This window comes from Phalaenopsis equestris, unplaced genomic scaffold (genome assembly GCF_001263595.1).
Source record: "Phalaenopsis equestris unplaced genomic scaffold, ASM126359v1 Scaffold000250, whole genome shotgun sequence".
Lineage (NCBI taxonomy): Eukaryota > Viridiplantae > Streptophyta > Magnoliopsida > Asparagales > Orchidaceae > Phalaenopsis > Phalaenopsis equestris.
The window spans coordinates 783807-797539 of NW_018164692.1; the positions used below are offsets into that span (position 1 = coordinate 783807).

The 13733-nt window shown below is 37.5% G+C and overlaps 1 protein-coding gene across 5 annotated transcripts; it reads left to right on the forward strand.

Moving 5' to 3' along the window:
* Positions 1-510: 510 nt before the first annotated feature.
* On the forward strand, positions 511-13523 carry LOC110024182 (50S ribosomal protein L10, chloroplastic). Of its 5 annotated transcripts, XM_020723994.1 has the most exons (3): positions 511-1318; positions 5225-5234; positions 5347-5582. In XM_020723994.1, the coding sequence occupies exon 1, from the start codon at positions 626-628 to the stop codon at positions 1316-1318; it is 693 nt and encodes a 230-aa protein (XP_020579653.1). In that variant the 5' UTR covers positions 511-625; the 3' UTR covers positions 5225-5234; positions 5347-5582. The 5 variants fall into 5 exon arrangements, with proteins under 5 accessions (XP_020579653.1, XP_020579650.1, XP_020579652.1 ...); XM_020723991.1 differs by lacking the exons at positions 5225-5234; positions 5347-5582 and adding an exon at positions 13118-13523; XM_020723993.1 differs by lacking the exons at positions 5225-5234; positions 5347-5582 and adding an exon at positions 7354-7372.
* The last annotated feature ends 210 nt before the right edge of the window (positions 13524-13733 follow it).

Consider the following 13733-nt stretch of genomic DNA (forward strand, 5'->3'; position numbering starts at 1 on the left):
TCGAAGAGGAAAAGTGTTTGAATATCCTCAGAGAGCGACAGTTTTAGGGCACGATAGATCTAGATCGTTCAGATCTTCTCTTTGCACGCTGTGGGAGTTTAGGACACGAACTCGGGAAAGCGGAGGGGTAAGTAATGTAAAAATCCTTCGAAACGCTCGATCACGACACTATAGGCGCGGGCCGCGATATTGTTATAAGTAAATTGTGTGTTTTACGGGAGGCATCCTAAACGCGCGAAACAAACACATAATACGCATTTTCACAACGCAAAATCCGCGAATAAGCCCCCCCAAACGGAGCCCGAGTGTAACATGTAATATTCTTTGGCTGTGGAATACGTAAATTCAATGTTTTAGGGTGTCGAAGATATAATTAATCATGTTTTGAATGCTATGTAGGTAAAATAAAATAGTTTAATAAAATGTGATTAAAAATTAAGTTATCTTTAATCAAATTTATTATTACCAATAATCCTCAAGGTTTATTTCATGTATTAGAAACCCGCTATTAATCTTAAGGGCTCACTGAACTATAGGCCATGGAAATAATGTCGATCAGTAGTCACATGGTCTTCTTTCTCCCAGGATAAGATCCGTCCCTCCCTACCTCCCTCCACTACTCCAAATGGAGATCTCTCTCCACTTCTCCTCCTCCTTCCCATCCCAACCCATCCATGCCTTATCCCCCACCCGAGCCCCCACTCTCCCTAACCTCCCCAACTCCTCTCCTCTCCGTCGTCACCGCCTCCCGACCATCCGCGCCGCCATTAGCCGAACCAAGAAAGAACAAACCATTGATTCCGTCAAGAACCAGCTCGAAAACTGCTACCTCCTCGCCGGAATCAGCTTCAAGGGCTTCACGGTAAAGCAGTTCCAGGAACTCCGCCGCTCCCTCCCTGATTCCGTTCACCTAATGGTTGCCAAGAACACGCTCGTCGGGAAGGCGATCGAGGGCACTCGATGGGATCAGCTTAGGCCCTGCATGAAGGGGATGAACGCCTGGCTTTTCGTACACACCGAGGAGATCCCGGAAGCGCTCAAACCCTACCGAAGCTTTCAGAGGGAGAAGAAGCTCGAGGAGAATGATTTCGTGGGGGGAGTGTTCGAGGGAAAGTTTTATGGACCGGAGGAGTTTCGGATTTTGGAGACGATGCCGAGCAGGGAGGAGATTTATGCGAAGCTGCTTGGATCGCTGCAGTCGCCGGCGATTGGGATTATTGGGACGTTACAGGCTCCGGCGAGGGAGCTTGTGATGTTGCTCAAGGCTTATGTGCAGAAGCTTGAAGAGGAGAGTAATGGCGGCGTCGCCACTGCGTAGGTTTGTGTTCTGTGCTGTTCGAACTAATATAATTGCCGCAATTTTTTATTTTTTTTTTGGCCAAGTATTTTGGTTTTTTTAGGGGGATTGAATGCGAGTAGTATTTCTAATTTTTCCTAAGAAAATGTGATCTCCTCTAGCTAATGTATGTTGTGATTTAGTAGAAATATTTGCGTACTGAAAGCCTACGCAGAGTAGTGTACATTTCAGGTTATTCGGAGGGTACAGCTAAGTTACACTTAGGTTAAATTAAAAGAATAATTACAAGGGGTAATTAAAAGAAGAATTACAAGGGGTATAACTTAAGTGTAACCTAATTATACCTTCTGAATAATCTAAAATGTACGCAGTTTTGCGTATGTTTTCCTTACACAAATATTTCTCGTGATTTAGGTCTCGTAAATGTTTAGGATTATTTTTTTGCTAGATGATATGTAAATTACTAGCACAAAATAGCATAATCTAGAGAGGCTATCAATTCATAATTTGGGAAGAAATTTGTTTTTTTTTTATATAGGGACATAAAATCCATTTTGTTTAACCCAAATTTGAAATTGTATATGAAAATGTTGATGGGCAGCAATTTCAATAATGGTCAAGTTCATGTTCCATAAGAAAATTGCATATGCATTTTTATTTACAACTTTAAATTACACTTGCAAATCAAATGTTTAAAGCCTCGTTTAAGAAGGTAGTGAAACTCCATTCCGTTGCAGTGAACGCCAATGTGTGGATTTGCTTTTGTTTGGTAAAGCAGCGTCTCCCGAAATTATTTCAATAGAATGACAATTTTTTATCATTTTAGAATACAGATGGCAATATTTGTTCCGAGGACGTGACTGTTACAGCGCTAAATAACAGTTGTTAACACATTGAAGTAGCATATTTAGGAATTAACATTGAGTAGACATTAGCAGTTTATATTGTGATAATGCTTCTTAACATGATGATGTGAATTCAATGAGTGGAGTTGAAATGATAAAGTAACAATTAGATTTAATATATTCTTCAAGATATTAGAGAACTCATTCAGGTTTGTTTTAACGCTTGAAATGAACTAAAAAGTAAATACTAAAAATCAAAACGTATGAATCAAATTTCTAATAAACACATATATCAAATTTGCATCATGTTATTTGATGAATCATGAAGAAAACTGAATGCCAACTCCTGTATACCTTTTGTCCGTTGACTAGGGACTGGTAGTAATTGATTTTATAAGGAGATCATATTTTGGTGTATGGTAAAGATATAAAGAAGCTACTTATGAGTTTGTAATCATTAGATTCTTATATGCTTCTCACATTAATCGCCTCAGGATCAATAGACTTATCATGCTTTGGGAAATCAGAAATTGTTTTTTGTAGGCATTCTGCTATGTTCATTGGTTGAGCTCTCATTTGTCTTGAAAGCTTTTTCAATGCGCTAGATCTAACGACATTATAATAGAATTAAACCTGAAATTGTATAGCTTCGGCTGCTTTTTTAGTCCTCAAGAAATATATATATAAGCTACTCGTTGTTCGTGAACGGCTTATGTTCGGCTCTCACTAAGCAAACGAGCCGAACACGAGATGAGTCTAGGCTCGCTCGTGTTCGGCTCGTTTACACCCCTAGTTGTGTTGTGTGCCGAGGGTGAGATGGTTGTGGTATGTGATGTGGTGTCTTCTCTTGTGGTGGCATTTGGATTATGGTGGCCTTGGGTTGTGGTTGTGTTGATTGTTGAGGGTCTGGTTGTGTTGTGGTTGCCTTGGACTGTGGTAGTGTTGTGTGCTGAGGGTGAGATGGTTGTGGTATGTGGTGTGGTGCCTTCTCTTATGGTGTCCTTGGGTCGTGGTTGTGTTTAGTGCTGAGAGACTAGTTGTGATGTGGTTGTCTTGGGCAGTGGTTGTGTTGTGTGCTGAGGGTGCGGTGGTTGTGGTATTTGGTGTTGTGTCTTCTCTTGTGGTGGCTTGTGGGTTGTGGTGGCTTTGGGCTGTGGTTGTGTTGAGTGTTGAGGGATTGGTTGTGTTGTGGTTGCCTTAAGTTGTAGTTGTGTTTTGTGCTGAGGGTGAGGTGGCTATGGTATGTGGTATGGTGTCTTCTCTTGTTGTGGCTTGTGGGTTGTGATGGCCTTGGGTCGTGGTTGTGTAGAGTGTTGAGGGATTGGTTATGTTGCGGTTGCCTTGAGTTACGGTTGTGTTGTGTGTTGAGGGTGAGTTGCTTGTGGTATGTAATGTAGTGTCTTCTCTTGTGGTTGCCTATGGGTTGTGGTGGCTTTGGGTTGTGGTTGTGTTGATTGTTGAGGGTTTGGTTGTGTTGTGGTTGCCTTAGGCTGTGGTAGTGTTGTATGCTGAGGGTGAGGTGGTTGTGGCATTTGGTGTGGTGCCTTTTCTTGTGGTGGTCTGTGGGTTGTGGTGACTTTGGGTTGTGGTTGTGTTGAGTGTTGAGGGTCTGGTTGTGTTGTGGCTGCCTTGGGCTGTGGTTGTGTTGTGTGCTGAGGGTGAGGTAGCTGTGGTATGTGATGTGTGCCTTATTTTGTGGTGACCGGTGGGTTGTGGTTGTGTTGAGTGTTGAGGGTCTGGTTATGTTGTGGTTGCCTTGGGCTATAGTTGTGTTGTCTGTTGAGGGTGAGGTTGTTGTGGTATGTGGTGTAATGCCTTCTCTTTTGGTGGCTTGTGGGTTGTGGTGGCCTTAGGTTATGGTTGTGTTCAGTGTTGAGGGTCTGGTTATGTTGTGATTGCCTTGGGTTGTGGTTGTGTTGTGTGATGAGGGTGAGGTGGTCGTGGCATGTGGTGTGATGCCTTCTCTATGTGGTGTGGCTCCTTCAATTGCGAGAGCGTATTACCGCCATTGTTGGATGTTGATTAGATGATTCTTGTTTAGTCCTTCATGCTCATGTTTATTTTATGTTCCATATATTATTGTTATTTTAGATATTGTAAGTTTTATTTTGTAATTATTTTTTTCCTTTTCCGATTCATTTTCATTTTTATTTGTGAGTTTGTGAGATCCAAGATAAGTCGTTCGACCTTGTGGGGTTTTTTTGGATGACCTGTTAGTCACTGTTGATTGGTGTCACATATGAAATCATGATAAAGACAACCAAGTTCTTATTTTCTTTTCGATGTTGGGGTTTTTGAGATAATTCTGGATGGTCTGTTAGTCGTTATTGGTTTGTGTCACATGTGAAATCCTGATAAAGACAACCAAGTTCCTCCTTTTTTTTCGATGCTGGGGTTTTTTAGATACTTCTAGATGATCTGTTAGTCATTGTTGATTGATGTCACGTATGAAATTCTGATAAAAACAACCAAGTTCTTCTTTTCTTTTCATTGCGGGGATTTTTTAGGTACTTCTAGATAACCTTTTTTTTTGTTGGTGGTATGCATCTATGACATACACGAGCTTGGAATTAAGTGAGCTAAAGGCAATCAAGTAAGGTTTGTTGTTTTCTTATTATGAGGTCTCTTGGGGTTGGTGCACTTAGTTCTCCGAGGCCTCGTGCCTGCACAAAATTTTAATTGATTATTGTTTTTGTCTATTTATAAAGTTCATTTTTATTTTATGCTCCATTGATTGTTGATTTTTTAGATATTGTATGTTTTATGCTATTTGTAATTGTTTTTTCTCTTTTTTCGATTTCTTTTCATTTTTTTTGTGAGTTTGTAAGATTTATCATGAGACGTTCGACCTTGTGGGTTTTCTTAGATGGTATGTTAGTCGTTGTTGATTGGTGTCACATGTGAAATCCCGATAAATGCAACCAAATTTCTCTCTTCTTTTCGATTTCGAGGTTTTTGAGATACTTCTGGATGACTTTTTTTGTGATATGCATATGTGACACACATGAGTTTGGTATTAAGTGAACTAAAGGCAGCTGACAACCCATGTTTTATAATGTCTGTTATCTTCTTGTTGTGACAGGTTTGGTGGGGTTAGTGCACTTAGTTCTCTGAGACCTCGTGCTCGTACAAAACTGTAATCGATTACTACTTTTGTCAATTTATGCTTGTGTTATGACTAAATTATTTTTTGAATCATTCAAGGAAAGTGAGCTCTAGGATTTCAAGGATCTCTTGACGAGTGCTCTGTCATTGCTGACTACAAACTTCTCTCTGATGTCACGTTGGGCACATAGCTACGGGAGAGTTCTACATGCGCCCACGGAGCATCACGGAGAAGTGTGCTTCTTCCGGTGAGCCAACAGTCCAACAGATTCTACCGTCAATGGTGATTAGGGTTGGATGGCATCCTTAGAGGACGACATAGCTCGTAACATACATCGTCTATATTTTAAAATTAATATTATCATATTTTTAATTAATTTTAATTATTTTTTTCTTTTTTTTAACAATCTTGATACTCACTGTTAAGTGAGGTGTGTACCTTATTTTTTGTACTATTCTGAAGTGATTTTTTTTTCAAGTATCAAACATATTGCTATGATAATTCTATTGCAAACAACGTTATTACACAGGGGCAACATAGTCATTTATTCAGAAACAATTTCAAAATAGTTTTTTTTTCAACAGCACAAACAAAACAACCAATCAGCTTATCTGGGTCAGCTACTGCTCAATAGCTTATATGAATCAGTTGCTTATCAACAGCTTATTAATAAGCTACAGTTGCCCCAAACAGACCTTAAATCATATCATGTGTGTCCATTGGCTAAGCAAAAAAGGTTATTACTTGTGTTAAATAACAAAATTATCATGATTTTCATTCCATCTTATTCATTGCGATATTTGGGTCCATATCATGTATGAGCTCATTTAGAATAGTTTCTTTTTAACAAGTTGATGAATGTATGTGTTTTATTTGGGTTTACCTTTTAAATGAAAATCTAATGCACCATTTTTCATCAAACAATTCTTTTGCATGGTTAATACTCAATTTAACAAAAAATATTGAGGCATTTAGATATAATAATGCTAAGGAATTAAATGTTACTGAATTTTTCAATGAGCAAGGCGTTTTACATCAACGATCATGTGTTGACATGCATCAACAAAACTTTATTGTGAAAAGAGAGTAGCAACCCCTTTGAAATGTAGCCAAGTTCCTACATTTTCAATCTCATGTACATATCCAAATTTGCAGTGTGTGTTGTTAGTTGCTATATTTTTTATTAATCACACACTATCATGACTCATGAAAAAAAAAGCCTCCATGAGTTATTACATAACCTTGTTGTAGACTAGAACTACTTTTGAGTGTTCAATTGTTTGGCCTATGCATGAAACTAAAGTGCAGAAAGAATAAAATTTCATTGTTGATCATGAGTGAGACAACAACTGATGTTGTAGTAGGAAGATAGGAAACCTCTGCAATAGGGAGAAAGAAATATAGAAGGGAACCCAACTAGAAAATGATAACAGAGAACAAAAAATTCATATTTCTAAAAATTGGAAATAACAATCGATGAAAGAACTCAATTGCACACAATATATTTCAGGAATTGAATGATGAGAAACATGATACAATGGCTAAAACACCATCTACGAGCAACCTCATTATACATGTGCAAGGAAGGCAAATGCAACCTTAGGAAAAACCAAAAAAACTCTTCGAAAATCTTCTTCCCTATTCACATACGGCCTCTATTAATAAGCATTAATACCTCACTTATTAAAAGTTTGTCATCCAAATAGAAAAGAAAACATATAAAACGGAGAATTAAAACATAAAAAAACTAAACTTTAACATAGCATGGACTACACTAGTATTGACACTCTCGTGTCATTCTTCTGGGATTGGAAGGGCTTCTTCATCCAGGTTTTCTCTGAATCAGATTCATAATGAGTAAAATCAACCACATTAAATGTGGTCGAAACATTTTAGCCTCCCAAAAGGTCAATTTGGTAAGCATTATTGTTTAAGCGCTTTACTATCCGAAAATGCCCCTCGACTTTAGCTTTTTTAAATTTTCCATGCTTTCCTAGTGGAAAGCTTTATTTACACAATCGAATCCATACTTTATCCCTTTTCTTAAAAATAACCACCTTCTTTCTTTTGTTAGCTTGACATTGGTATATCTCATTTTGTTGTAGAATATCACGAACCAACTTATGAAGCCATTGGATCTCTTATATTCGGACTTCAATTTTTGGGGCGCTCACCACCTTCGAGGGGAAGTCTAATGATTGATCTAATGGGGAAATAGGATTTCTTTCATAAACTATTTCAAATGAATTATGTTTGGCAGTTTGATTTCGAGACCTATCGTATGCAAACTCCACTTGTGCTAGTAATAGCTCTCAATGTTGAAGATTCTTCCCAACATAGCATTGTAGCAAATTAACAAGGCTTCTATTGAAAGTCTTGGTTTGTCTATTGATCTAAAGATGGGAAGCAGAGCTAAATTGTAATTTAGTTCCCAACATGTTCCATAGGGATCTTCAAAAGTGACTCAAAAATTTGACATCTCTAACGGATGTGATAGTGCAAGGAATTCCATACAAACGAATTATTTCTTTGAAGTACAGATCGACAATGTGAGAGGCATCAAAAGAGATTTTGTTGGGTATAAAGTGTGCCATCTTGTAGAATATGTCGACCACCACCATAATAGAATCACTTTGACATTAAGTGCGGGGTAAGCCCAAAACAAAGTCTATACTCACATCAATCCAAGGTGATGCCAAAATCGGTATAGGCTTATGCAATCTTGAGTTTTGAGTGTTGGTCTTAGCTATATGACAAATACAACATTTCTTGACATATTGATCAACATCCTTAGATGAAAAGGGCCAATAGACATTATCCCGAATGAGGGACAAGGTTTTGTCCCTCTAAAATGATCAGCCATGCCTCCTTCGTGGCTCTCGGTGAGAATCGCTTTTATAATAGGGCTTCTCAAAAAACAAAATTGATTCTTTTGAAGAGGAAATTATCCCTAAAATGGAATAAATGGTACGGCCCACCTTGACGCATATGTAAAATCTTTTAGAAGTACAAATCCATGGGTTACAATTCTTGAATCATCTCAAAATCGTCCACCTCGAAGTGAAGGAGAGAAGACCACGTGTCAAAAATTGAGAGAATTCGCTACTTGATTAGAACCCCTAGATTTGTGTTTGACAGTGAAGTGAAATGAAGATAAAAATTCCACCCAAATGACATGTCTTCTTTTCAAATTATGTCGGTGTTGTAAGTACTTTAAAGAAAAATGATCGTTGTAAAGGATGAATTCGTTAGCTAACAAGTAGTGACTCTGATATTGGAGTGCTTGAATAATAACATAGAATTCTTTATTGTAAGTTGAGTTCCTTGATTCATTGAGTTTCTTGCTAAAGAAAGCCACGGGGGTGCTTTGTCGATTAAGGAGAGCTTTGATTCCCACCTCCGAGGCATCACACTCAACCTCAGATAACACATCAAAGTCAGGAAGTCTCAAGACCAGTATGGTGCCCATGGCATCCTTCAACTAATCAAAATTGTGTTGTGTATGTTCATTCTAGCAAAAGTGAGTTTGCTTGAGTAATTCGATTAAAGGAGTTGTGATTGTGTGAAGTTCTTGATAAACCGACAGTAAAAAGAAGTAAAACCATGAAATTGCCTCACTTCCTTGTAGAATTCCAGCTCTAACCAATCCCGAACAACTACTTTGCTCGAGTCTACCTCTAGACCTACGGCTGAAATCACGAAACCTAAGAAGTTCACTAGGTGGGTCATGAAGGCGCACTTTTGTGTATGGCCGTAGAAGTGATGTTGTCACAATATTGCAGAAACTTGTTCTAGATATTTTAGGTGCTTGATTACATCCCTATTGTAAATTAGAATGTTGTTGAAGCAAACTAAAATAGGCTTTTTTCCAAAAAGCAATGTAACAATTGGTTCGTTGCCCGCATCAAAGTACTTGGAGCATTGAACAAACTGAAGGACATGACTTTCCATTCGTATAATCTATCTCACGTCTTGAATGTGATATTTCACTCACCACCATGTCACATTTGAATCTGATGGTATTTTCTTTGAAGATCAATTTTGGAGAATAATAGCAACCCTTTTAATTAATCAAAGAGTTCATCTAAGCGAGGAATGGGAAATTGATATTTGATGGTGATTTTGTTGACTGCACGACTATCCATACACATGAGCCACGTTCCATCTTTCTTGGGAACCAACCCTTTTTGTATTAAGTCGTCCACGTGACACTAAAGTTCTTCATGTTCCCTTGGAGTCATGCTATATGCGGGTCAATGTAGTATAATTGAAACTGGCACCAAATTGATTGCATGTTGAACATACCTCAAAGGAGGTAGACCAATGTGAAATTTCGCAGGAAAAACATCCTTACGTTATTGAATCAAATCTGATACTTTAGTTGGGACTTCAGTGGCTTACTCGACATTTTAATTAAAGAGTAGTAAGTAGCCAATATAATGTTCTTTCAGCTCCTTCAAGAAAATTGAAGATGAGAGCAACATGTTGTCGATCTCATTTCGGGAAGGAGTATGTATCTACATCCCCATTTTGAATGGTTTAGCGGTCATATTGCCAAGGACGACCTAGGAGGAGGTTTCAGGCGTCCATGGGGATGACTTCGCATGGCACTTTCCTTGAAATCCCTTCCCAATGAATAATTGCACCAAACATTGCTTCGTGACTTCGATTTTATTTCCTCTTTAGGCCTTGTAAGTTGATAAGGATGTCATTGAAGTTGTGTAACTAGCTTGTGCTTTTTCAAACATGGTTGAGGGTATCACATTTTCGCAACTCCCGCCATCAATGATCAGTTTACACCTTGTCCTAACGGTGCACCGATCCTAAAAAAATTGTCACAACTAATCCTTTTCGAAGGATTGATCGATAGTAAGAAGGCGTCAAGCTACAAGTAAGTCTCTTTCTTTTACATGCATTATTTGTTCCTCAACTAAATAATTATCTTCCTTTTCGAAAGAATCTCCTATCTTGGGTTCTCCCTTTTCATCTAATGAAATGAAACAACAATTTGTATAGTCAGTTGTCATGTGGCAATGGTATTTGAAACATTTATTAGCTGACTGGTTTCCTACTTCCGTAACAAACTTTCCACCAGGCAAGACTAGAGGCAAGAGATGTCCAACTCGTTAAAGCCTATGCCGAACTTGGCGTCGCATATAGGGTGTTTGACTTACGAACATTATCACAGCCTATCAGTACGACTTATGTGATTAACTATAGCTTATATTTCTCACAGCTCTTGCATCTCCTAATTTTTGCCTATGTGGGTTATGAATGTTATTGTAGCTCACCACTACGACCTATGTAACCAACTACAACATGCATGACTCATAGCTTATGCAGCTCTCAACTTCGGCCTATATGGTTTGCGAATGTTATAGTAACTCACTACTATGACATATATGGTCAACTATGACTTGCATGACTCACAACTCATGCAGTGCCTAACTCTGGCCTCTGTGGTCCACGGACGTAATCACTTTGTATTGGTGCCTTAGGCATAAAAATTCTTCCATATTCCTTGCACAAATTTTCAAAGAAATATGGGTGCCTTTTTCATGCATGTTTGTTTTGTTAAGTGATAGGTGGAGGTGAGGCTTGGCTTCATAATAATTAATAAGAGATTCCTTATTTGAGGTAAGAAAGGGTAAGACCTCTCCATATTTCACATATCATGTCTGCTAGCCATGAGATTCTCAACCAATGGGAGTGAGAAGCTTACCAGCAAATAATTAAAAGACTTAAAAGAATTGTTATGTACAACCAATTTAGATAGAGCTCTTTAGGGTATGATATTCACAAACATCACATAATTCTTACACATATAGGCCGTTGTTAGTCACATAGACTGTAGTGATGAGCTACGGTAACGTCTATAGGCCGCAGATGCTGTAGAAAAGGTGTTTGGTTGCACTCAGGATTTACGTTTAAAAAATTTAGTAGATCCATATATATCAAATTCATATGTTGTTAAATCCAGAATATTGTTTGGTTCAGTTGACGTTAAATCCAATTAAAGTCTTTAGAGATGTTCGATATTTTATTTTAAGATCTTATAGCAATTGTTTTCATCTCAAGCTAAATCTGTTAAATCCACCAAATAGTCAGATTTAACAAATTCGAAACAAATTGGAATTTGGTTTTCCTTTTTTTTTTTTTTTTTGCATTTGATTGGATTTATGTTAAATTCCGCCATAAATTATGTTAAAAGTACGCTATCAAACACCCATGAAGGGTGAAAATTTGGAGGGCAAAGGAGCATCAATAACTACTATTGTGGCAATCGATCAAAAAATTTGACATATCAGGAATAAATTTATAAACATTCTAAAATTTAGGGTTATTTTCAAACACATCACATAAATTTTATATATTTACATATTTACGGTTTGTTTAGGGTAGAGTTTATTCACCCGACGCGGCAGGCTGCTGCGCATTTTCGTAGTTTGGGGAGGAGTTTAGATCGCGGTGTTCGTGTTGTTTAGCAAAACTGCGCGTTCGTCTTCTGCACTTTCATTTTCCGCGGATATTCAGCTTCCTCATCCCTAACTCGTTGTGTCGAACACCATCTTCTTCTGGTATCCCCTCTCCCTATATTTTTTTAGAAATTTTCAGTACTTTTGGATTTGCACCGTATGGATTTGACTATATTTTTTTGGTTTGGTGCTTTTATCCGGTGATGGTGCTCTAGTTTGATTTTGTGGATTTGTTTTTGGTTTTCTTCTTTCGTGCTCCTGTTTTGCAAAACTCATGCTTAGAAAAGCATATTTTTCAATCACACACACAATCTATGAAGTGAGACAGTGAAATAGATTACCTCAGACAATTACTGTGAAAGTATATAGTGCGTAGCTACTGATACCCCATAGGACATATAATGAGAAATTATTGTGAAAAATGACAACGTATCATCTTTATCATCATTTTTATTCTCACTGCTAGGAAACATATGTAGAATTTCATGTTTTGTTACTGAAATTTAGTAGTAATACCACTTGGAGCATTCTTATGACAAAAAAAAATATTTTTCAATCACACACACGCTTTGAAGTGAGACAGATAAATAGATACGCTCAGATAATTACTGTGAAAGTATATCATGTGTAGCTACTGATACGCGTATAATGAGACATTATTGTGAAAAATGGCAACAGATTATCTTTATCATCATTTTTATACTCACTGTTAGAAAACATATGTAGAATTTTATGTTTTGTTATTGATATTTAGTATTAATATCACTTGGAGCATTCTTCTAACAAGAAAAGCTTATTTTTCAATCACACACACTCTAAGTGAGGTAGGGAAATAGATAGCCTCAAAATATGACTGTGAAAGCATATCATGCGTTGTTGATACCTCTTGGGGCATATAATGAGAAAATATTGGGAGAAATGAGAATATTTCATCTTTGTCATCATGCTTATGCTCACTGTTAGGAAACATATGTAGAATTTCATGTTTTGTTATTGAAATTCAAGACTAATGCCACTTGGGGCACTCTTATGACAAGAAAAACATATTTTTCAATCACACACACATTCCATCATCTATACTAAGAGAGGGAGAGGGTGCAAGCGAAATGATGGAGCTAAGGGCAAAAAATACTGGTGCGTTAGTATGAGGCCAATTAGATTATTTGTAATTTATTCAGTATTATGTGTAATTCATTTCCTTTGTCAAAACATTTTTAACATTCATATTGGATAGTGAGCTTTCAGTGTTATATTTTTTTTTATTCAAAAGCATTTGTACTTTACATTTTATATTGCTAGTTTTAAATTTTTATGTTATTTGTAAGTGTGAATTTTTAATTACTTCTTTTAGTAAATTTAATTCATGTCTTCACGAATGCATTGTCTTTTGCAGCATTCATGAAAGATGAGCTCAAGGATTTCAAAAACATCCCCGACGATTGTTCTGCCACTGTGGACTACAAACTTCTCTATTGACGTCACGTAGGGCCCATAGTTACGGGAAACAGTTCTACAGCTGCTCACAGATCATCGCGAAGCTGTGTGACTTCTTCCGGTGGGCAAACAGTTAAGTGGATTCCATGACTGACGGTGATCAAGAATGGTACCATCACTGGTAGACAGTGTAGCAGGGGACATACACCGTCTGCATGTTAAAAATAATATAATTAATATATTAATTGTAATTTTAATAGTTTTTTACTTTTTTTGGCACTCGTGGTACTCGCTAATTTAGGTGTGTATTTAAACTTTTGTATTGTTCTTAAGTGAATTTCTGCTTCTGAAGTATCGAATATACAGCTATGACAGTTCTGTTATGAACAATATTACTAAATCGGGGCAAAATAGTCATTTGTACAGAAATAGCTGTTACACAGCTGTTTTCAAACCACTGAAACAAACAGTCAGTCCGCTTCCCAGCAGCAGTTTCCCCTGTAACAGCTTCCTTGGGGCTAAGTTGTAGCTGATAAGTTGTAGCTGCCCCAAACAGACCCTTAATATATATTTTT

Excerpts from the sequence above, each read along its gene's own strand:
- LOC110024182 (XM_020723991.1), top strand. The coding sequence starts at position 626 with ATGGAGATCTCTCTCCACTTCTCCTCCTCCTTCCCATCCCAACCCATC.